Genomic DNA, 20,255 nt, shown 5'->3' on the forward strand with positions numbered 1-20,255 from the left:
CCAGGGAGGGTCCGAGGCCAGGCTTATCTACCCGGGAGGATTCCTTCGTCCCCGCGTAGTCCCCACTTCGGCCCGAGGCTGGCAGTCAGGCTCTGGAGGCTGAGGGACCGGGACGGACTTCGAAGCCGCGCTGCCGGAGACTACAACTCCCAGGCGGCACCGCGGCTCGGCGGCAGCGAGCACGTCACTCAGGCACCGCCGGCGGCCCCGGGAAGCGGCGCGGGCGGGGGCAGGGGCTGGGGCCAACCGGGAGGCCGGTGCTGAGGATGGGGGCCGCCCGGCCGCCCCGCGCGTGAGGAGGCCGAGGGGCGCGCCACCCCGTCCTGGGGCGGGCGCCCCCGGAGCCCCGCCAGCCCCGCCCCGCCCGGAGGTTGTGGCCCGGGATGCGGAGCCGGGGGCCGCCGGTGGAGCTGCGCGGGGTGAGAGGCGCGGGGAAGGGGGCTGCCTGCTTCCCTCACCCTCGTCCCCCACCGGCGGACCCCGGCAGGAATTCGGCAGCTGAGCGGCCAGGCCTTCTTAGCGCCCTGACGTTTAGGGGGGACAGGTGAACCCGCTGCCCTTCCCCCACCCCACCCTGCCTGGACAGCTGAATCAGGGGGCACGACCCTGCCCTTTTAAAGAGGCTTTTTCTTGCTCCTGTGGAGGGCCCCCTAGCCATGGCGCCCAGGAGTCCCCTAGAATCCGCAGGGACTGCCCCCCATCCTGGCCGCCGGGGCCCGCCCTCTGCATCCCGCGGGCAGCCTGTGTGAAGCGGCCTCCCGCAGCCCCCGGCCCCTCCCCCATGGAGGAGGAGGAGTGGGGGGCGGCCAAGGAGTGGGGCACGACCCCCGCGGGGCCCGTCTGGACCGCAGTGTTCGACTACGAGGCGGCGGGCGAAGAGGAGCTGACCCTGCGGAGGGGTGACCGCGTCCAGGTGCTTTCCCAGGACTGTGCCGTGTCGGGCGACGAGGGCTGGTGGACCGGGCAGCTACCCAGCGGTCGTGTGGGCGTCTTCCCCAGCAACTACGTGGCCCTCGGCACCCCCGCCGCGCCCGCCGGCCTCCAGCTGCCCCAGGAGATCCCCTTCCACGAGCTGCAGCTAGAGGAGATCATCGGCGTAGGGGGCTTTGGCAAGGTCTATCGGGCCCTGTGGCGAGGCGAGGAGGTGGCCGTCAAGGCCGCCCGGCTGGACCCTGAACGGGACCCGGCAGTGACAGCAGAGCAGGTGCGCCAGGAGGCCCGACTCTTCGGAGCCCTGCAGCACCCCAACATCATTGCCCTCAGGGGCGCCTGCCTCAGCCCCCCACACCTCTGCCTGGTGATGGAGTATGCCAGAGGGGGCGCCCTGAGCAGGGTGCTGGCAGGGCGCCGGGTGCCCCCTCACGTGCTGGTCAACTGGGCTGTGCAGGTGGCCCGGGGCATGAACTACCTACACAATGATGCCCCTGTGCCCATCATCCACCGGGACCTCAAGTCCATCAACAGTAAGTGGTGTCCTCCTCCAAAAACTTGCTTCCATTGAACTTTGTGAGGCCAAGCCTTGGTGGCGGGAGGGGGACACCAGAAAATCTTGGCTGGGGCAAGAGGGGGCAGCAGTATACCTTCAGGGCTGGGTGAGACAGTCCTTGTCCCATTAAGGGAGGAAAAGGAAGCCCAGAAAGGTTGAAGACTACAGTCACAGTAGCTCTGTAAACATGTATCCATGAACACTGTGACAGGCCCTGTGTTCCCTGCTGTGAACAGGACAGGTACAGTGCCTGCCCTCGTGGCCCTTACCGTCCAGCGCTACCACAGTCCACCAGGCAGAGGCAGAAAGAGCCTGGCCAGAGTCAGGGGGTTCTCAGCCTCAGTGCTATGGACATTTGCACCGGAGGGTTGCAGAGGGGCTGACCTGGGTGCTGTAAGTTATGGAGTAGCATCCTTGGCCTCTACCCACTAGATGCCATTAGCGTTCCCCACCCCCCAGTTAGGAGAACCAAAAACGTTTTCAGACATTGCCAAATGTCCTCTGTAGGGCAAAATAGCCCTCAGTTGAGAACCACTTCCTGGTGTCCTCCTGGGCCTCTGTCCCAGCTAGCCAAGACAAACTGGGAAAGAGGAGGAGAAGGAAGAAAAGGGATGTAGCTTATGTAAAAGCTTCCAGGCTGCCTGACCTATCATAAGACTCTCAAAAGTTGATTGGTTGCTTGAAGGAGAACTGGGGCCAGATGGAAGGGAAGGTTCCCCAGAACTTACATCTAGATCAACCAGCTTCTCATGATGTCAGTTAATATTAACTGAGTAGCTATTATGTTGAAGCCCAACAGGGACCAAAAGAGCCATGGTTTCTGCCCTTCTGGCACTCACCATCTAGGGGTTTCGTTCATTTCCTGGATATTTCCTGAGCACCTGTTGGGTACCAGACCCTGTCCTGACTGTTAGGACACAGCAGGGAAAGAAAAATCCTACCTTTCTGGCTCTCCCATCCTTCGTCTGCCCCATGTCACTCCCTTTCTTGTCTGCGTTGATTTGTTTATTCTGCCGTCTGGTATTTACTGGATCAGATCATATACTAAGAAAAAGAGGTCCATTGTGAGTGAGGCCAACATGTTCCCTGCCCTCACATAATATGGGAGGGTTTTCTCTTTGCCCTCAACCCTCACGTCTCATCTATTTCTGATTCATGTCAATTCTACATCTTGAAATGTTTGACTCCACCGCACTATTTTTCTGCGAGCCCCTGGAGTAGAGGGGTGGGGTCTTCGTCACTTGCTAGGTCTGGCATTCACCCAACAGACAGCTACCATGTGCCCAGGGTGTGACCAGTCCTGTGCCAGGGCCGGGGAATTGAGCTAGACAGACAGACAGCCCCCATCCTCTTTGACTCTCACGCTCTAACTCTGAAATTCTGGGTAAATGGAGGCAGGACTGCCAACACACTCCTCTTGAAGCCCGGGGTCCCTTCTCAGTCCTTCCCCCCACCCCTGCTGATTCACAGCCTGCAGGTGGGGTGCAAGGACATGCTCCCATGGACCCCAATTTTTCTGTAGCCAATGCCACTTGGACAAGGGGTCAGTGGGGCCCTTAGCCTGGCTTCCTGGTTGGGCACTGGGACTGATGCATGCCTGAGACAGAGGGAACAGGGCCTCCACAGCACAGCTTCTCCCGTTTAGCCTCCCCTGAGGAACTCCTCATCTGATGTCATTCATTCATTGGTTCATTCAGCTAATAATTCTGAAGCAGAATTAAGTGTAGGCACTATCCTGGGCTCTGGGGATTACAGAAGTGAACAAGATAAGATTACCCCCTACACACACTTATGGAAGTTATATTCTAGTGGACAGAAATAGATGGTTGATGTTTAAATAGATAGATAACACAATTTCAGAGTATCAAGGGCTCTGAAGGAAATAAAGCAGGTTAAGAATGGGGCAGAAGGAGCTCTTTAGATCAGATGGTCCAGGAAGGCAACATTTGAGCAGAGACCTGAACCCATAGGACCCAGCTTTATGAAGACCTGGGCAGGGCAAAGGTCCTAAGGTGCCTGGAAGAGCAGGAGTCAGGCAGAAGAAGGAGATGAGGTCGTAAAAGTAGAAGGGCCAGATCACGTCAGTCTTGAGGGGCTACGGTGAAGACTTTGGATAGAAGCCATTAGAGGGTCTTAAGCAGGGGCAACATAATTATATATGTATATAATTATGTTATATATATATAACGTATATACAACATGGGCTTCCCTTGTGGCTCAGCTGGTAAAGATCCGACTGCAATGTGGGAGACCTGGGTTCAGTCCCTGGGTTGGGAAGATCCCCTGGAGAAAGGAATGGCTACCCACTCCAGTATTCTGACCTGGAGAATTCCATGGGCTGTATAGTATATGTATGTATGTTGTATATACATATATACATGTGTGTGTGTGTGTGTGTGTGTATAAGTGAATTGAATTAGGCCCAGCATGGGAGAAATAAAGTGTAAGATCATGGGGTGTTCCCTGTGTCACAGGGTCACACCACAAACAGGAGTTGGTGACTTGAGAAGGGAAGACTTCTAGAAGGTAGAGTCACATGCCAAAGCCTCAGTTTTCTTGTCAATAAAATGGGTTGCTTGCTAGTTAATTTGCTAAAGGGTTCAGCCCTGTACCTGCCATATAATAGGCTCCTGATAAACACTGGCCGTGATTGTTACTGTTGTTAGTAATCACTCTAGGCAGCAAGTAAGCTGGAACCATTCCATATGCTTGGGGGATAGATCAGTCAGTCAGATTTTGTTATAATACTGCTGTGTAACAAGCCATCCTCACACACACACACACCGGCAAACTTGGTGTCTTAAAACTCAGTGTCCTTCGTTACTCATGCATTTGCAGGCCTGCTGGAGGTCAACTGATTTAGGTGGGGCTCCTCTTCCTTGGACCAGCAGGCTAGCCAAGGCATGTTGTCGTGGTGATGGCGGAAGGGCAAGAGGGCAAGTAGATATGAGAGGCCGGGGCTTGGGACTGGCATTCTGTCTCTTCTGCCTCATTTTATCAGACAAGTTGAGTCATACAGCCAACCCAAAGTAAAGGATGGGGAGATACATGCTGCCTCTTTAGTGGAAAGAACTTCAAAGTCACATGGCAAAGAGTGTGACGAAAAAAAGAGTAGAACTGGGGCCACGGAGGCCCCATAGCAGGTGACAAAACGGGGAGGAAAACCGTCCCCTCCCGCTCATGTCTGCAGTTGCCACTTTTGGGGTGATTGGGAATCTGAGACGTAGACCAAGGAGAACCAAGGCCATGGCCATCAACCTTTCACTGAACTCCTGGGAGCCCAGGTTAGACTCAGGAGGCCAGTGAACTCAGGAGAAGCTCCCCAACCCTTGGTGGGAGGCTAAGGCAGCAATTAGACCAGGGGGAGAGGGTTCATGGTCTTCTGGCCTGGAAAGGAGCTACTGCAGAAGGGGGCGACCCACGGTGACAGGGAGAGAACAAATAGGAGATTCCAGGTGAGGTGGGGGTAGGACACAGGACTGCAGCCAAGCAGATCCAGGATGACCCCCCTTTCTTTCCACCCTGCAGTCCTTATCCTGGAGGCCATAGAGAACCACAACCTCGCAGACACGGTGCTCAAGATCACGGACTTTGGCCTCGCCCGCGAGTGGCACAAGACCACCAAAATGAGCGCTGCGGGGACATATGCCTGGATGGCCCCAGAGGTCATCCGTCTCTCCCTCTTCTCCAAAAGCAGTGACGTCTGGAGGTGCTGATGCTGGGGGCGGGGAGGGGGGAGGCCTCCTGGGCGTGGAGGAGGGAGGAAGGGGGAGAAGGGCAGAGTGGGAGGGACCGGCTGCCACAGCCACTGGGAGCTGGGAGCTGGGTCCAGGGGCAGCCAGCAAGGTCAGACCAGCAGATGAGCACCAAAGCAGGTGCCTGCTCTGCTAGCAGAAGTGGTATAAAGATAGGCTGTCAGTACCAAAGACCCTCAAAACCCCGTCCATGACATGGCCCCCACTCCTCAGACAGGAAACTGAGACCTTTATAGGTAACCATTCATCATTCATCCAACTGCCCTGGGCTCAGGGGATACAGAAGCATATAAAAACAGACCCAGTTCCTGCCCACAGGAATAATACATACATACACGGGCTTCCTTAATGGTTCAGTGGGTAAAGAATGCCTTGCAATGCAGGAGACACAGAAGACATGGGTTCAATCCCTGGGTTGGGAAGAGCCCCTGGAGGAGGGCATGGCAACCCACTCCAGTATTCTTGCCTGGAGAATCCCATGGACTGAGGAGCCTGGCTGGCTGCAGTCCAAAGGGTCACAAAGAGTCAGACACGACTGAGCAACTTTCACTTCACTTTCACATACATACATGTGAAGCTGAAAAGGCTGTTTTTAAGTTAAGAAAATTGTAAAATAATTTTTAAAAGATAATAAGTTAATAATAAGTTAACCCACCAGATAAAGGACTAGACAGTATTACGAGCTAAGAAGCTAACTGAAAAGCACTCTGCGGTCTGGCGATGACTTTGGGGAAGGTTTTTATGAGAAATAGCACTTGAGCCCGGTTCTGGATGACGAGAAGGAGCCAGTCATGCAGAGTTTAGGGGAAGAAGCTTCCCAGGCAGGGGGAGCAGCTGCCACAAAGGAAATACTGAGGTGAGAACAAGCAGGACGTGCTCCAGAAAAGGACACGTGGCTGGAGCAGAGCAGGCAGGGAGGAAAGTCGTGGGAAATGACGGAGGAGAGAGAGAGCCGAGGGCTCCACAGAGAAGGGAGCAGACTCCAGGTTTATTCCAAGTGCACTGGAAAGCCACTGGAAGCATTTGTGAATGACACGATCTGATGGAGCATCACAAAGGCTCCCTCGGCTGATGGACTTCAGGGGACAGGAGTGGGGGCAGGAGGCCAGGGAGGCGGCTGTTTGTCACCTGCAGGACCTGGTGACAGCAGAAACTCAGCCTTCTCTTGGGAGGAAGCCAAACCCAGGTCAGTCCCCAGCTGAGGCTCCAGATGGACCAAGCAGCAAAGTCATGGTCCTGGGGCAGAGAGATCAGACAGGAAGTCTCAACTAGAGCAGCGCAGCCCTTGGGGGGAATTTTAGTCTTGCTTCACATAAGGCATTCATTTATGATCCCAAACATTTATAGAAGCCATATTTCAGTGACAACAGAAAACCCAAAATAAAAATAATATGGATGCTTTTGCGCTCATGTAAAAGCCCAGGACTGATGTAATATTAGGAATTCAGAGTCCTATTTTAGGGTTTTAATGGGGATGTCATTCACGTTGGGCAATCACAACATCCCCACAGGTTTCCAGAGATGTAGAAGAGGTAGAGGGGGTGGGGTCTGGCCACCCACAGTTATAACCCACTGTTATCTTCCTCCACCTTGTATGGCCTCCATTCCCAAGGCTACTTCATGGTCCAGGATGGCCAGCTTTTATTGTCTGTATTCCAACCAGTAGGACGGAGCAAAGAGGAAAGGGGACCCCTTCCCTTTAAGGAGACTTTTTGGAAATTAGTTGCACGCTGCACAGTTCATATCCCACTGGCCAGAACCCTTGCCATATGGGCATACTTTGATGCAAAGGAGGATGGAAAATTATCCCAGGCAGCATTCCTCCAGCTCAAATTTACCAGAGCTGTCACTGAGAAAGGAGAGGCTGTGAGCTACATGAGGGCAGGGGTTGTGTCTATCTTATTCCAGTACCCGGAACAGTGCCTAGCACACAGCAGATGTTTAATAAGTGTACAGTGAATGAATGCATGCCTGGATATGGGGGAGCATGGGGATCCGCTCCGTGTTAGGCAGTACGTAAAACACCGGTGAGGACCAGAAGGAGCGTGGTTTACTGGAGAAGATGAGTTTGCAGGTGGCAGTGGCACAGTGACGCGTGCTCTGGAAGGTGTAGCCGCCAGGGCTGCTGCGGGCTTCAGGAGGGCCCGAGTGCAGCGGGGCTCCACCGCTTACAAGCTGTGTGACCTTGGGCAAACAACTTAACCTCTCTGAGCCTGCACCCACTCACTGGGTAAAATAGGGATCATACCCAGTGCCTTCTGCCTTACAGGACTTGAGTAATGCTGGCCTGGAGTGAGTGCTCTGTAAATGTTAAACAGTGTTAACTTGTATTTAGAGGTAAGTGCAGAGGGTTCAATGGAAATGTAGTGAAGGGGCCTCCGACCCAGATTTGGAGGCTGTGGAATCAAGGAAGCCTTCCTGGTTAGAGAGGGCACCTGAGTTGTGACTTAAAGGACAGTTAGGCAAAGGGGAAGGGTGTTCTCAACCAAGGGAACAATGTGTGCAAAGGCCAGAGGTTAGGAAAAATAGGATTTGTTCAACTGTTTAGCATGGCTGCGAGATGCAACCGGGGTTGGTACAGGGGCCAAGAGTGTTTAGAGGGGGAAGCTGCAGGGTCAGCAAGATCAGGGTGGATTTGCCCAGTGGGCACAAGGAACCCACCGAAGGTTTTCAGGCAGAGGAGAGGAAAGGGGGACAGAGCAAAGGAGAGACACCAGAGGACCAACCCCACCACATCTGTTTGAGATCAGGCTGTGAAGGTCAAAGGCAGTTCTTGTGGCCTCACTGGCCGGGGCTGGGTGCTGGGGGGAGGGAGGCTCACCACAGGACTGGAGGCAGGGCTGGGGTGTGGGTGAGGATGAGGGTGGGCTCTGGCGTCACCCCTCCCTCTCCCCCACCTGCAGCTTCGGGGTACTGCTCTGGGAGCTGCTGACGGGTGAGGTCCCCTACCGTGAAATCGACGCCTTGGCTGTGGCATATGGCGTGGCTATGAACAAGCTGACTCTGCCCATTCCCTCCACATGCCCCGAGCCCTTTGCCCGCCTACTGGAGGGTGAGCCAGGGCCCCGTGGAGCGGGTAGGCTCAGCTTGGGGTGGCAAGGAGCCCTCAGGCCCAGACCTCACCCCTTCACACCCATCCATTCCATTGGGCCCAGGAGTGAGGGAGAAGGGGCTGGAACCATGGGACCATGATCAGTCTCCCCTCCGGTTGGCTCCATGGCCTCCAGACCTTTGTTCTGGCCAGGCAAGCCCACAGCGCTTGAGGGCAGCCTATTAGGATTCACTGGCCCTGGGATTCCTCCCTGACCCTTGATTCTACCACCAGTCAGGGAACAGGTCCCTGAGTTTCTCTCCCCAGAGTTTCACCAAGTGAAACGCTTCCAAAAGCTTGGCTTTGAATTCCTTCCCCCGGGCTCCATGGGAGCTATTTGTCCACAGTCCCTTAAAGTCCTGCCTCCACTGAGCAGGCTGATGCCCCAGAGCATGGCCATTGACATCTCCACTCCCACTGCTGTCCTTCCCACCCCAACCCCAGAATGCTGGGACCCAGACCCCCACGGGCGGCCAGATTTTGGCAGCATCTTGAAGCAACTTGAAGTCATCGAACAGTCAGCCCTGTTCCAGATGCCGCTGGAGTCTTTTCACTCGCTGCAGGAAGACTGGAAGCTGGAGATTCAACACATGTTTGATGACCTCCGGACCAAGGAGAAGGTGAAGGCAGGGGTGAGGTGGGAGGGATGGAGCAAGATCCCTGAGTTCTGATACCATGGATGGGGCAGAGTCCCTTCCCGTGAGCCCAGGGGTCTTCGGGTCCCATGCAGGGTGAGGGAGCCTTTTTCACATGTTAAGGAAAGACAGCCTCCTGTTGGCAGATTGATAAGAAAAAGACACCCTACCCTGAAGTACTTACAGGTGACACTGCATGAGGTCTAGAAATTGGCTTTAAAACCCCACAGCAAAAGTGAGAGGAAGAGAGGAGCAGGAAGGTGATGCGTGAAAAAAGATTTGTAAAGTAACTATCGAAGTTGGACGAATGGTGGGTGCGTCGGATGCACCAATGCTTTTGTGGATGTTTTCCAAATTGAAAACTTCAAAAATTAAAAATCAAAGAGAAAGAGAAAAAAAAAAAGAAGAAGAAAGAAAAGCCAGCCCTTTCTTTGGGCCAACACAGCCTCCTGCCCTGGCCCCCAACCTGGTTAGTGAAGAGTAAGTTGGATCGTGCTCCCAATTTGCCCCACAGCAGGATGGCCTGTGCGGGACACCAAACAAGCCCAGCAGCCCCGGGACCATCCCTGGGGGCAGGGTAGCTCCGGCCCTCTCCCCAAGCCGCCCATCTCCTCCGCAGGAGCTCCGGAGCCGTGAAGAGGAGCTGCTGCGGGCGGCTCAGGAGCAGCGCTTCCAGGAGGAGCAGCTGCGGCGGCGCGAGCAGGAGCTGGCCGAGCGCGAGATGGACATTGTGGAGCGGGAGCTGCACCTGCTCATGTGCCAGCTGAGCCAGGAGAAGCCCCGGGTCCGCAAACGCAAGGGCAACTTCAAGCGCAGCCGCCTGCTCAAGCTGCGGGAAGGCGGCAGCCACATCAGCCTGCCCTCCGGTACCCGGCCACACCCCTTCAGCAGCCCCGAGAGGCCGCTGGGAGCAGCGCTAACCCAGGGGTCATCTCTTCCTTTTATTTCTTTACTTTTCAAGCCTTTTTTATTATTATTACTAAGTATATCACAACTACAGAAAATGACCCCCCCCCCCAAAAAAAAACAAAACTGTATAGCTTAATGCATTAATAGAATCTCCCAGGAGAGCAGAGAGACCCTACAGCCACCCCAGATGCCTGCATACACACCCTCCAAACAATCCCCCTGCCATTCCCTAAGAGTAAACGCCTGCCTTGACTTTCAGGGCCATCACTTCCTTACTTTTCCTCATAGTTTCGTCTCCCAGCTATTAGTTGAATATCTTTTTAAATCTTCTTTGTCCTCCTTGCCTCATTTATGCCAGAGCATTTCCTATAGTCTGGATTTTGCTGCTTGCAGCTCCCTGGTATCTCTTAACATGTCCCTCTGTCCCCTGAATTTCCTGTTAATTGGTATTAGGTTGAAACGTGTGAAATTGCTGGTGTTCAGCCATTTTTGACCTACAGAAACAGAAGTTTCACATGGCTCAACCTAAGAGTTGGATCTCAAGGCTTACTCAGTTTTAAGTTCAGGTTTGATTTCTTTTTTGGCCGGGGGGTGGGGGGGGAGACTGCTTTCTAGGTAACGTCAGAAGGCACTTCATGCTGATATTCTCTGTTACAAGAGATGTTACAAGCCCTATAGCAGTGCCTAGAATAACACCAGCCAACAGAAATAATGCAGGCTGCGTGTGTCATTTACATTTTCCAGTAGCCATATGGAAAAGGGGAAAACAGGTGAAATTAACTTTGTATTAATATAATTTAACTGTATAATTTAACAGTGTATTTTGTTTAGCCCAATATTCACATGTAGTCATTACAAGAAAAATTTTAAATAAGATATTTTACCTTTTTTCCACACTAAATCTTTGAAATCCAGGGTGCATCTTACGGGCTTCCCAGGTGGCACTGAAAGTGAAAGTCACTCAGTCGTGTCCAGCTCTTTGTGACCGCATGGACTATACAGTCCATAGAATTCTCCAGGCCAGAATACTGCAATGGGTAGCCTTTCCCTTCTCCAGGGGATCTTCCCAACCCAGGGATCAAACCCAGGTCTTCCACATTGCAGGCGGGTTCTTCACCAGCTGAGCCACCAGGGAAGCCAGGCAGCACTAGTTGTGAAGAACTCACCTGCCTGCCAATGCAGGAGGTGTAAGCGTTTCAGGTTTGCTCCCTGGATCGGGAAGATCCCCTGGAGGAGGGCATGGCAACCCACTCCAGTATTCTTGCCTGGAGAATCCCTATGAACAGAGGAGCCTGGCGGGCTCCAGTCCATGGGGTCTCAGAGTCAGATATGACTGAAGCGACTTCACTCAGGCATTCTTATGCCTGAGTTCATTTTATATTCTTAGTGCATCTCAATCTGGGCTCTAAATTTTCCTCAAAATTTCTTGACCTATATTTAGGTTTCATAAAATGTACAGTTAAAAGAGCAGATTCACATACCACAGTTGTTCCAAACATACTTAAATGTTTCCAATGACTGAACTGAGTATCTGTTTTTAAAAGTAAATTTAAATTACTTACAACTAAATAACTAAAGGTAACACTCCAGTTCCTCGGTTGCACAAGCCACATTTCAAGCGCTTACTTTCCTTGTGTGGCTAATGGCTGCCATATTGGACGCTCAAGCCTAGATCCTCGGGGCAGCGGCTCTCAAACCTGAGTGAGCAGCAGAGGTCGCTTGGGTACTGTTACATAGCAGTTGGATTGCTGCACCTCACCCCCACAGTTCCTGATTCAGGGAGGGCATCAAGATTCTGCATCTCCAAGAGGTTTCCACTTGATGTCGATGCTGCTGGTCTGGGAATACACTTTGAGAACCACTGCATTAAGGAATATAAAATGGTGGCATTCCTTCTATCTTCCTTCAAAGGGAACTTCTCTTTGGCTACTCATGGAATCCTGTGCTTAGGAAAGTCTCTTTCTTTTTGCAGGCTTTGAACATAAGATCACAGTCCAGGCCTCTCCAACCCTGGACAAGCGGAAAGGATCAGATGGGGCCAGCCCACCCGCAAGCCCCAGCATCATTCCCCGGCTGAGGGCCATTCGCTGTGAGTATCTGCCAAGGCCCTGACCAGTCAGTGAACAGACTTCCCTGAGCACATACCTGGCACCAAGCCAGAGCAACATCAGGGTGGCAGGCAGGCAGGACTCCCCTCCCTCATTCTCATCGGGGGAAACAGACAACAAGTAAACAAACTGGTGAACAGGAAATTTCCTGTAGTGATACGCACCCTAAAGGAAATCAGGGAAGGAGCTAAACAGAAGAGCTCCTATTTTTAAATCACAAAGAAAGCCTGCAGAGAAGCTGAGGTTTAAGTAGGGACCTGCATGGTCAGGAGGAGTAACATATGCAGAGATCTGAAGGAACAGTGTCCCTGGCAGAGGGAACAGCAGAGGCGGAAGCCCAGAGGCAGGAACAAGTATGCTGATTATCAGCTGGAAAGGCCAACTTGGATGAAGTAGAAAGAATGGGAGGGAGAGCAGTGAGTTTATGGTTGAGGGTTCAGCAGGAGAGGATTGCCCTGGGCCTCAAGAGCGGGGATAAGGAATCTGGATTTTATCTAACATCTGAGGGGGAGCCTCTGGAGGGCTGTGAGCAAGGCAGTGATGGAGGCAACTTGACCTTTTCCCTCTGACTGCCGTGAGGAGTAGGGATTGTAGGCGGGCAGGAGTCAAGAGGGGAGACAGGTGGGACGAGGGTGCTGGGCCAGGGCAGGGACCTTAAATGGGGCAGATGGCCTGTCAGCCGCATGGCAGGTACAGGGTTCACTGAGGAGGTGAAGGATTCCCGGTCAGCTTCCCCACTCCATTCTGCTCCATCATTCACCCCTGGCCTCACCCCACACACCACCCCCGCCACACACTACTGTTTGGGCACCTGCTTTGTACCCAGAGGTCATTCTTCTGGGAGGACGCAGAGACAAATAATGACTGAACCATGGTGGTCAGGATGTTCAACGTGTGATGGGAACAGAGGAGAGAGAGCAGTCGACTCTGCAGGCGACAGACTGTTCCGGAACACTCCACAGGGACTTGGCATCTGCTCCTCCCTCTGCCTTGTGTCCCCCTGACTCCCTCCCTCACCTCCTTCAAGTCTCTGCTCAGATCTCTCCTTCTCACACACCAGACCATCCCTAACTCCCCAAGCCCCCTGTCAGCTTTCCATGCCCCACACTGCTGATCACCTTCTAGCCCCCGACCCAGATGACAACCTAGGGTGACTCCTGTTGATCATTTGTCCTCAGCCCCTAAAATGTAAACTCTTCCAGGGCCAGGGCAGGGTGTCTGGTCTACTCTTAGCACTGCTGTCTTCTCAGCATCTCCCACAGGGCTTGGCACATAGACGGTGCTAGTGAACATTTGGGAATGAAGGGATGGCTGAAGAGTTAACCGGTGAGGGGTGACCGGTGATGACACGGAGGAAGCCAGGACATCAGGATAGCTGGGGGGAGCTATGTGAGGATGGATAGCAGGGAAGGGTCATGACTGGAGTCAGAATCTCAGCTCCCTTGGGCTTCCAGGTGGAGGGGGAGACGAAGGCGGGGAGATTAAGGCTGGAGATCAACTGGGACAGGCTGAGACCCAGTGACCAAGTGGCTTCTCTGGGCCCAGTGACCCCCGTGGATGGTGGTGGCTGTAGCACCAGTTGCAGCAGCAGTGGTGGCGGTGGGACGTGGGGCCGCAGCAGCGGACCCCCAAAGAAGGAAGAGCTGGTCGGGGGCAAGAAGAAGGGCCGGACCTGGGGGCCCAGCTCCACGCTGCAGAAGGAACGGGCTGGCGGAGAGGAGAGGTACTGGCTGCATGGAGCACCCCCCCCCCACGCCCCCCCGCCCACGCCCTGTGCCTCTCTCCTAGGCCCTTGACAGCCAGGAGGCCTATGACTGCCCCCACCCCCCCAATCTTTGGTGCCCCCTGCAGGCTGAAGGCCCTGGGAGAAGGAAGCAAACAGTGGTCATCAAGTGCCCCCAACCTGGGCAAATCCCCCAAACACACACCCATCGCCCCAGGCTTTGCCAGCCTCAATGAAATGGGTAAGAGGGCGAGGGTGCCTTTAAAAGGGAGGGAGAGGGACATTCCCTGGCAAAGGGGAACATAACCCAAGACCAAGGGGTGACCATTCCCCAGGGTTGCGCGGAGGGAGCCGGATTTCACTGGCCAGAGGGTAGGACGCATTCCTGGAATGGGAGATAGCTGGTCCCTGGGAGGTGGGGGTCATTCCCAATGGAAGGGGGATTTGGGGGAGAAATGCTCAAGAACCACGCTTAGTGGGACTTGGTGATCTTGGCGGGGCGGGGGGGGGGGTCACTGGGGACAACTCCTTGCCTCCAAGTCCCGGGGTGGGGGGATGGGCCGAAAGGCCCTGGGCCCAGAGTTAAGTGAGTCAGAGGCCAGTGACAGCCCTCTCCCGGTTGCAGAGGAGTTTGCGGAGTCGGACGGAGGCAACAGCGTGCCCCCGTCCCCCTACACCACCCCGTCCTACCTCACGGTGCCGCTGCCCGCCCAGCCCTCCCCGGGGGCGCGGGCGCCATGGGAGCCGAGTCCGCCCGCGCCGCCCGCCCGGCTCGGGCACGGCTCCCGGCGGCGCTGCGAGCTCGCCCTGCTGGGCTGCGCCACGCTGCTGGGCGCCGTGGGCCTGGGCGCCGACGTGGCCGAGGCGCGCGCGGCGGACGGCGAGGAGCAGCGGCGCTGGCTCGACGGCCTTTTCTTCCCCCGCGGCGGCCGCTTCCCGCGGGGCCTGAGCCCGACCGGGCGCTCTCCCGGCCGCCGTGACGACGCGGCCCCCGGCCCGGGCCTGGCGCCCTCCGCCACCCTCGTGTCACTGTCGTCGGTGTCCGACTGCAACTCCACGCGTTCGCTGCTGCGCTCCGACAGCGACGAGGCTGCGCCGGCCGCGCCCTCCCCGCCACCCTCCCCACCCCCGCCCCAACCCAGCACCAACCCCCTGGTGGACCTGGAGCTGGAGAGCTTCAAGAAGGACCCCCGGCAGTCGCTCACGCCCACCCACGTCACGGCCGCGCGCGCTGTGAGCCGCGGACACCGGCGGACGCCGTCGGATGGGGCGCTGGGGCAGCGAGGGGCGCCGGAGCCCACGGGCCCCGGCCCTGGTGAGTGAGGCTCCAAGCGCTCAGAAAAGGGCCCATCTCCCTTGACCCCGCCAAAGCTCTATGTCCCAGCCCAGCGGAGTCCTCTTGCTTAGCGTGGGGAGAGTCAGTGTCCCCATGGCCCCCACTGCTTCAAGAGGCTTTGTGGATCCCTGGGTAACTGAGACGCAGGAGGAAGCAGGGGTGGCAACTCTAATGCCTACAGGGGCCAGGCAGGTGACATTAATGGCAACGATTACTAGCGCTAACACGTGTTAGGTACCCGTTCTCTATTAGCAGGACAAAGACGATTAGAACAGAAAGGAACTAAGGACCTCCTATCAGGCACTGTGCTCCTTGTTCTACAATTACTGTATTTAATCCTGGCCTGTGTAGCGAGGTGCTGAAATCCCCGTTCACAGACAGCAACATGCCTAAGGTGCCTCTGGGTCTTGGTGAGCCTGCCCAGGGTTGGAGAGGCGGGAGGGATGAGGCTTTGTCTGGAGTACTAGCAAGGAGACAGGCTCTGAGAGATAAAGGGCTGCCCAGAGTCGCACCCAGATGAGTGAGCAGTTAGGAGTCGGGGGCGGGTGGGGGTGGCGAGGTAGATGTCCAAACCCTGCTGGACAGCGGGCCCAAGAAAATCAGATTTTTTTGTCAAGAGAAGTCCAATTCCAATCTTCATGTAAATGCTCCTGCCTTTTAAACACCACCCTCTGGCCCACCCCACTCACCTCCTCCGATCCTCTCTTACCAGGCCCTCGAGATCCCCTGGACTTCCCCCGCCTGCCCGACCCCCAGGCCCTGTTCCCCACCCGCCGTCGGCCCCCCGAGTTCCCGGGCCGCCCCACCACCCTGACCTTCGCCCCAAGGCCCCGGCCAGCCTCCAGCCGTCCCCGCCTGGACCCCTGGAAACTGGTCTCCTTCGGCCAGACGCTCAGCATCTCGCCTCCCAGCAGGCCAGACACTCCGGAGAGCCCGGGGCTCCCCAGCATGCAGCCCACGCTGCTCGACATGGACATGGAGGGGCAAAGCCAGGACAGCACAGTGCCCCTGTGCGGGGCCCATGGCTCCCGCTGAGGCCTGCCCGCAGCCGCCCGCCTGGGCAGCCATGAATGTAGCGCCCCAGGCCCCGCCCCAGCCCACCGTGCCACACGGCAGGGGAGGCCCTGGGCAGGATACTCACTATTTATTGGGGAAGGGGGGAGGGAGGACACTTAATTTATTCCTTTGTACCCCAGGGGTGGGGCCCTGTGCCTGCCCTGCGGTGGGGGGGAGGGTGGGCAGGGGTACTCAGGGACAGGGCGTCATAAGGGATTCGGCACAAAATGCAGCATTAAAGGTAACCCCTGCCCCCTACCGCGTTTGGCTGTGTGTCTTTCCCTGGCCCAGCCCCAGATCCTAGATCATCCCCAGTGGCACAGCACCCCCCATGCTCCGTCCTAGGCCTCTCTAGATTTCTGAGTCCAGGGGGTGTAGCCTAGGCCCTTGTCCCCTCCCAGGCCCCACAAGAATACCACACAAAGAGGTTATGGTCACCAGTGATGAGTGCTTTACCAGAGAACATGAGTCAGAGAAAGTTACACGGTGAGGTGAGGTGGGGTGGGGAGGAGGAGGGACACTCCCCCACGTTGGCCTCAGCCAACGACGTCCCGAGTCCCAGGCCCGGCCCCACTGTCTTCCCGCTGTAGGCTGCAGCGGTTCATCTTGAGCTGAGTCAGCTGGATGTATCGCAGAACGTTGGTGTCTGCAGGGGAGGCAGGCAGGGCATTATCTGTGTGTCCTGGGGCAGCAGGTAACATCCGCACCACCTTGGCTCATATGAGGAGGTCCCCATCCTCCACTGGCTCCCACACACAGCCTGTGTCGCCAGAGCCCTTCTCACAAAGCCCAGCCAAGCTGGCAGAGCAGGACGTGTCACACCTCCATACTTTCGTATCTGCCGTGCCCTCAGCCAGGCACGCCTGAGCTCAGAGACTCCTGTCGCACTTCTCACCCTCCAGCGACACTGCAGGAAGTGTGTTCTCTCCAAACCCCTTAGAGGAAAACTCACCTCACACCCTGGACCACGCACCTGTTGTGCTCCTACTTCACTGGTTATTAATACAGAACTGAGTCTTCTGCCTCCTCCAGCCGATGTGCACGCGCGTGCGCGCGGATACACACACACACACACACACCCTGACACACACACACCCTGACACACACCGACACACACACACCCTGACACACACACACACACCCTGACACACACACACACACACACACACACACACACACACACCCCGATCTCCCACTGGGCAAGGAACAAGCCTCCAGGTCTGCCAACCCCTCCCCCTGCTAATTTTCTGGAAGGTGAATGAGTAGGTGAGTGTGTGAATGGGTTAGTGAGTAGGTGAATGAGTTTGAGGGGGGAGGGGTAAATGGAGATGGAGGCGCGGCGGGGCGGGGGGGGGTTGCGGGGGCGGGGGGAAGCGGGGGGGGGGGGTTGCGGGGGCGGGGGGAAGCGGGGGGGCGGAGGTTGTAAGTGGCCAGGAAAGTGACTGAATAGGTAAACAGAAGGTATCAGAGTGGGTTAATGACCGAAGAGATGAAGTGGTTGGGTGAATGTCAGGAACGACAGGTGAGTGGACACGAGTAACTGGCAGGTGAGTGGATGAGTGTGTGTGTGTGTAAGTAGATGGGTAAAGAGTGGGCGTGGGGTAGGGGGTACAGCACTCCCTGAAGCCGCTCTGCTTTCATGCTCCTTCCCTTGTTTCCTCCTCTCTCCCACCCTCGCTTGCTCCCACCCCGCCCCTCACCTGTGGGCTCCCGGCTGCGGGCCTCCTGCAGGTAGCGCAAGGCGTGTGCATAGTCGCCCAGGTGGTAGAAGGCAATGCCGGCGCGGTAAGTAGCCTTGAAATTGCCCTGCTGCTTCTCCAGCACCTTGAGGCAGTACTCGCGCACCCGCTCATAGTTTACCAGCTCCGACTGCAGGAGGCAGGCTGCGGGAGCACCAGAACCGGTGCTCTCACAGCCTGTCGACACGGAGGCCTCAGCTGATCGCGAGGAGCCTGGCCTAAAGGCTCCGGAGAATCAGTCCCTTCCGTTTCAGACGGCGGAGCCCAGCCTACAGGCTTGCTCCGGCCACCGGGGAACGCCAAGCTTCTGACCAATCAAGACAGAATCAATCTGCGCTGCCGCTAGAGGGCGCAAAAAACACAGCGGGGCTCTCGGAGCTTCCTTAGCTGGGAGGTGTCTGTTAGGGAGAGTACTAAGGGCGATCTCAGAGATGGTGAAGGATGGGTCCTTGAATGGCTCCTCCAGGGTAAGTTTTTCTCACCTGAGATTAGCAGGTGGCAGCCCAAAGCCCATTTCCTGCATCCCAGCTCCTTCCATCCCTGTGGTCCCCTAGACTCCCAAAGCCTCTCCCTGATCAAGTTCTTAGTTCTTCCTCCCACCTCACAGACCCCAGCCCTAACCCGTTCAAGCCTCCAGCCCCCACCCCAAGGCTTGAGGAGTACTTCTCACGTCTCGCCCCTCTCACATAGGCACCCTCTGCGCTCCCCGACGGCCGTACCCGTGAGAGAGTCGTAACATTCCACCTCTGTGTTCTCCACCAGGCGCCGCTGCTCCTCGCTGAGGCGGGCTGGCCCGGGGCTGGTGGCGGGCCCGGGGGTGGGTGCGGGCAGGCCTCCAGGGCGGGCTCCCTGCGCCGCCTTCAGCTGCAGTAGCGCTCGATGATACTTGCCGATGGCTTCCCGGAACTTCTTCTCCCGGTAGCAGCGCTGACCCTCCGCCTTAAACGCCACGGCGGCCCGCAGGCTGCTGTCGAGCGCCGCACCCAGGGCTCCCGACGCCTCTGGGGTAGGACTGGACCGAGCCGATCCATGGCGGGGGCTGGGGCCCGGCGGGGAAAGGGCGGGAGGCGGGCGCGGCGGAGGCTCCGGGGCAGCGCTGAGCATCAGCACCGGGGACAGCGCGCCGCGCTGCATTGTGGGAAACTCCTGCGGCCGCCGCTGCAGCTACCGCATCGCCCCCCGCGGGGCTGGTCCCCACCCTTTCTCCGCCCCCGCACCTCCGACAGCCGACTCCGGCTGCCCCCTATGGGTCTAGAGAAACCCCTCAAAACCCTACTCTCTTCAAAACCCTTCTTCCCACTCCTCTTACCTTCCCCACCCTGCTGCTTGCTCTCCTCCCCTATGCCCAGAGCTCCGGCACCTTTCTAGAAGGAAAGAACAAGTCTGGGGAAAAGAGCAGGAAGATAACCTCATGGAAAGCTGGTTTTCAGACCGGTAGGCATCTGGCATAGTTGGATAAGAACACAGGCCATGGATTCAAGCTGCCCAAATTCCTGCTTATTTTCTCGCTAGTTGTTGACTTGGACAAATCACCTACATTACCTGTGATTCTGTATCCTCATCCGTAACACAGGGCTATGATAGCAACTGTGGAACACACTCGTTTATCTATGCAACAAACACATATTGACTGATATCTTTCTGTGCCCAATTCTGGGACTGGGTGATGCTGGGACATAGGAGGGACTGAGAGCACCTCAGATTCTACCCTCAGTGGGTTCCTTGGCAAGTGGGGAGACAGACCGGTGGTCAGACAGTGGCAGCCGAGTGGGCTAGCCTGGGAGGTACAGGCAGAGGGGCCAGGGCTGCAATGGGGGAGACACAACAAGCTCTGTGGATCCACAGGAGGCACACCCAGCATAGGCTGAGATGGTGAGTGAAGACTTCCCGAAGGAGGGGAGAACTCGATGAACAAGAGAGATCTGTTTCTTGCCCTCAGCTAGCTCACTGTCTGGGTAGAAAAAAACAGCGAGAAAGCAGCCAAGTGACAGCGCAGCATGAGGATCACAGTAATAAAAAATGCACAGAGCAAGAAACACATGAGAGATTTTCGAGAGAAAAACAGTGAATGATTGTCCTGCAACCCTCCTTAGCCGCTTAGTGCTGAGACCTTGAGTAAGCTCCTTGGTCTTCCTCCACTTTCCTTCTGTGTAACATGGAGGTAACAATTGGGGTCACTCCCAAGTAGCTGCAGGAGCTGAATCATGTTATGTAGGTAAAGCATGTAACACGGGGTAAAGCATGTAGTACAGTAATGACCAAACAGCAGCCAGTGTTCCTTATCATTCTTGAGACTGTGAGACATGTGATTGCAAGTGCCTGACTCTGAGTCAGCGTCCACGTAAACTAGTTTCACTTATTTGGCCCCATTGGGTCTTAGTTGCAGCATGCAGGATATTTCCTTACGGTGCATGGAC

The 20,255-nt window shown here is 56.2% G+C and overlaps 2 protein-coding genes across 2 annotated transcripts; one reads left to right on the forward strand and one right to left on the reverse strand.

Annotated features, from left to right (window-relative positions):
- Window positions 1-136: 136 nt before the first annotated feature.
- Window positions 137-16,556, forward strand: MAP3K10 (mitogen-activated protein kinase kinase kinase 10). The gene is made up of 10 exons (XM_061388291.1): window positions 137-1,463; window positions 5,015-5,195; window positions 8,145-8,293; window positions 8,777-8,952; window positions 9,587-9,833; window positions 11,849-11,965; window positions 13,530-13,707; window positions 13,836-13,948; window positions 14,333-15,022; window positions 15,756-16,556. Exons 1-10 carry the CDS (start codon window positions 782-784, stop codon window positions 16,076-16,078), a joined length of 2,856 nt encoding a protein of 951 aa, XP_061244275.1. The 5' UTR covers window positions 137-781; the 3' UTR covers window positions 16,079-16,556.
- Window positions 16,528-18,989, reverse strand: TTC9B (tetratricopeptide repeat domain 9B). Its single transcript, XM_061388314.1, has 3 exons — window positions 18,558-18,989; window positions 17,800-17,982; window positions 16,528-16,745 (listed from the first exon to the last, which is right to left on the reverse strand). Exons 1-3 carry the CDS (start codon window positions 18,970-18,972, stop codon window positions 16,636-16,638), a joined length of 708 nt encoding a protein of 235 aa, XP_061244298.1. The 5' UTR covers window positions 18,973-18,989; the 3' UTR covers window positions 16,528-16,635.
- Window positions 18,990-20,255: the final 1,266 nt, after the last annotated feature.

The sequence above is a fragment of the Bos javanicus genome, chromosome 18, assembly GCF_032452875.1.
Source record: "Bos javanicus breed banteng chromosome 18, ARS-OSU_banteng_1.0, whole genome shotgun sequence".
Classification (NCBI taxonomy): Eukaryota; Metazoa; Chordata; class Mammalia; order Artiodactyla; family Bovidae; genus Bos; species Bos javanicus.

Coding starts and splice junctions, on each gene's coding strand:
- MAP3K10 (XM_061388291.1), top strand. CDS start 782: ATGGAGGAGGAGGAGTGGGGGGCGGCCAAGGAGTGGGGCACGACCCCC. Junction 8,294..8,776: donor CTTTGCCCGCCTACTGGAGG/GTGAGCCAGGGC, acceptor CCCCAACCCCAG/AATGCTGGGACCCAGACCCC. Junction 15,023..15,755: donor GCCCACGGGCCCCGGCCCTG/GTGAGTGAGGCT, acceptor CTCTCTTACCAG/GCCCTCGAGATCCCCTGGAC.
- TTC9B (XM_061388314.1), bottom strand. CDS start 18,972: ATGCAGCGCGGCGCGCTGTCCCCGGTGCTGATGCTCAGCGCTGCCCCG. Junction 17,983..18,557: donor ATGTTACGACTCTCTCACGG/GTACGGCCGTCG, acceptor GTGCTCCCGCAG/CCTGCCTCCTGCAGTCGGAG. Junction 16,746..17,799: donor CCGCAGCCGGGAGCCCACAG/GTGAGGGGCGGG, acceptor CCTCCCCTGCAG/ACACCAACGTTCTGCGATAC.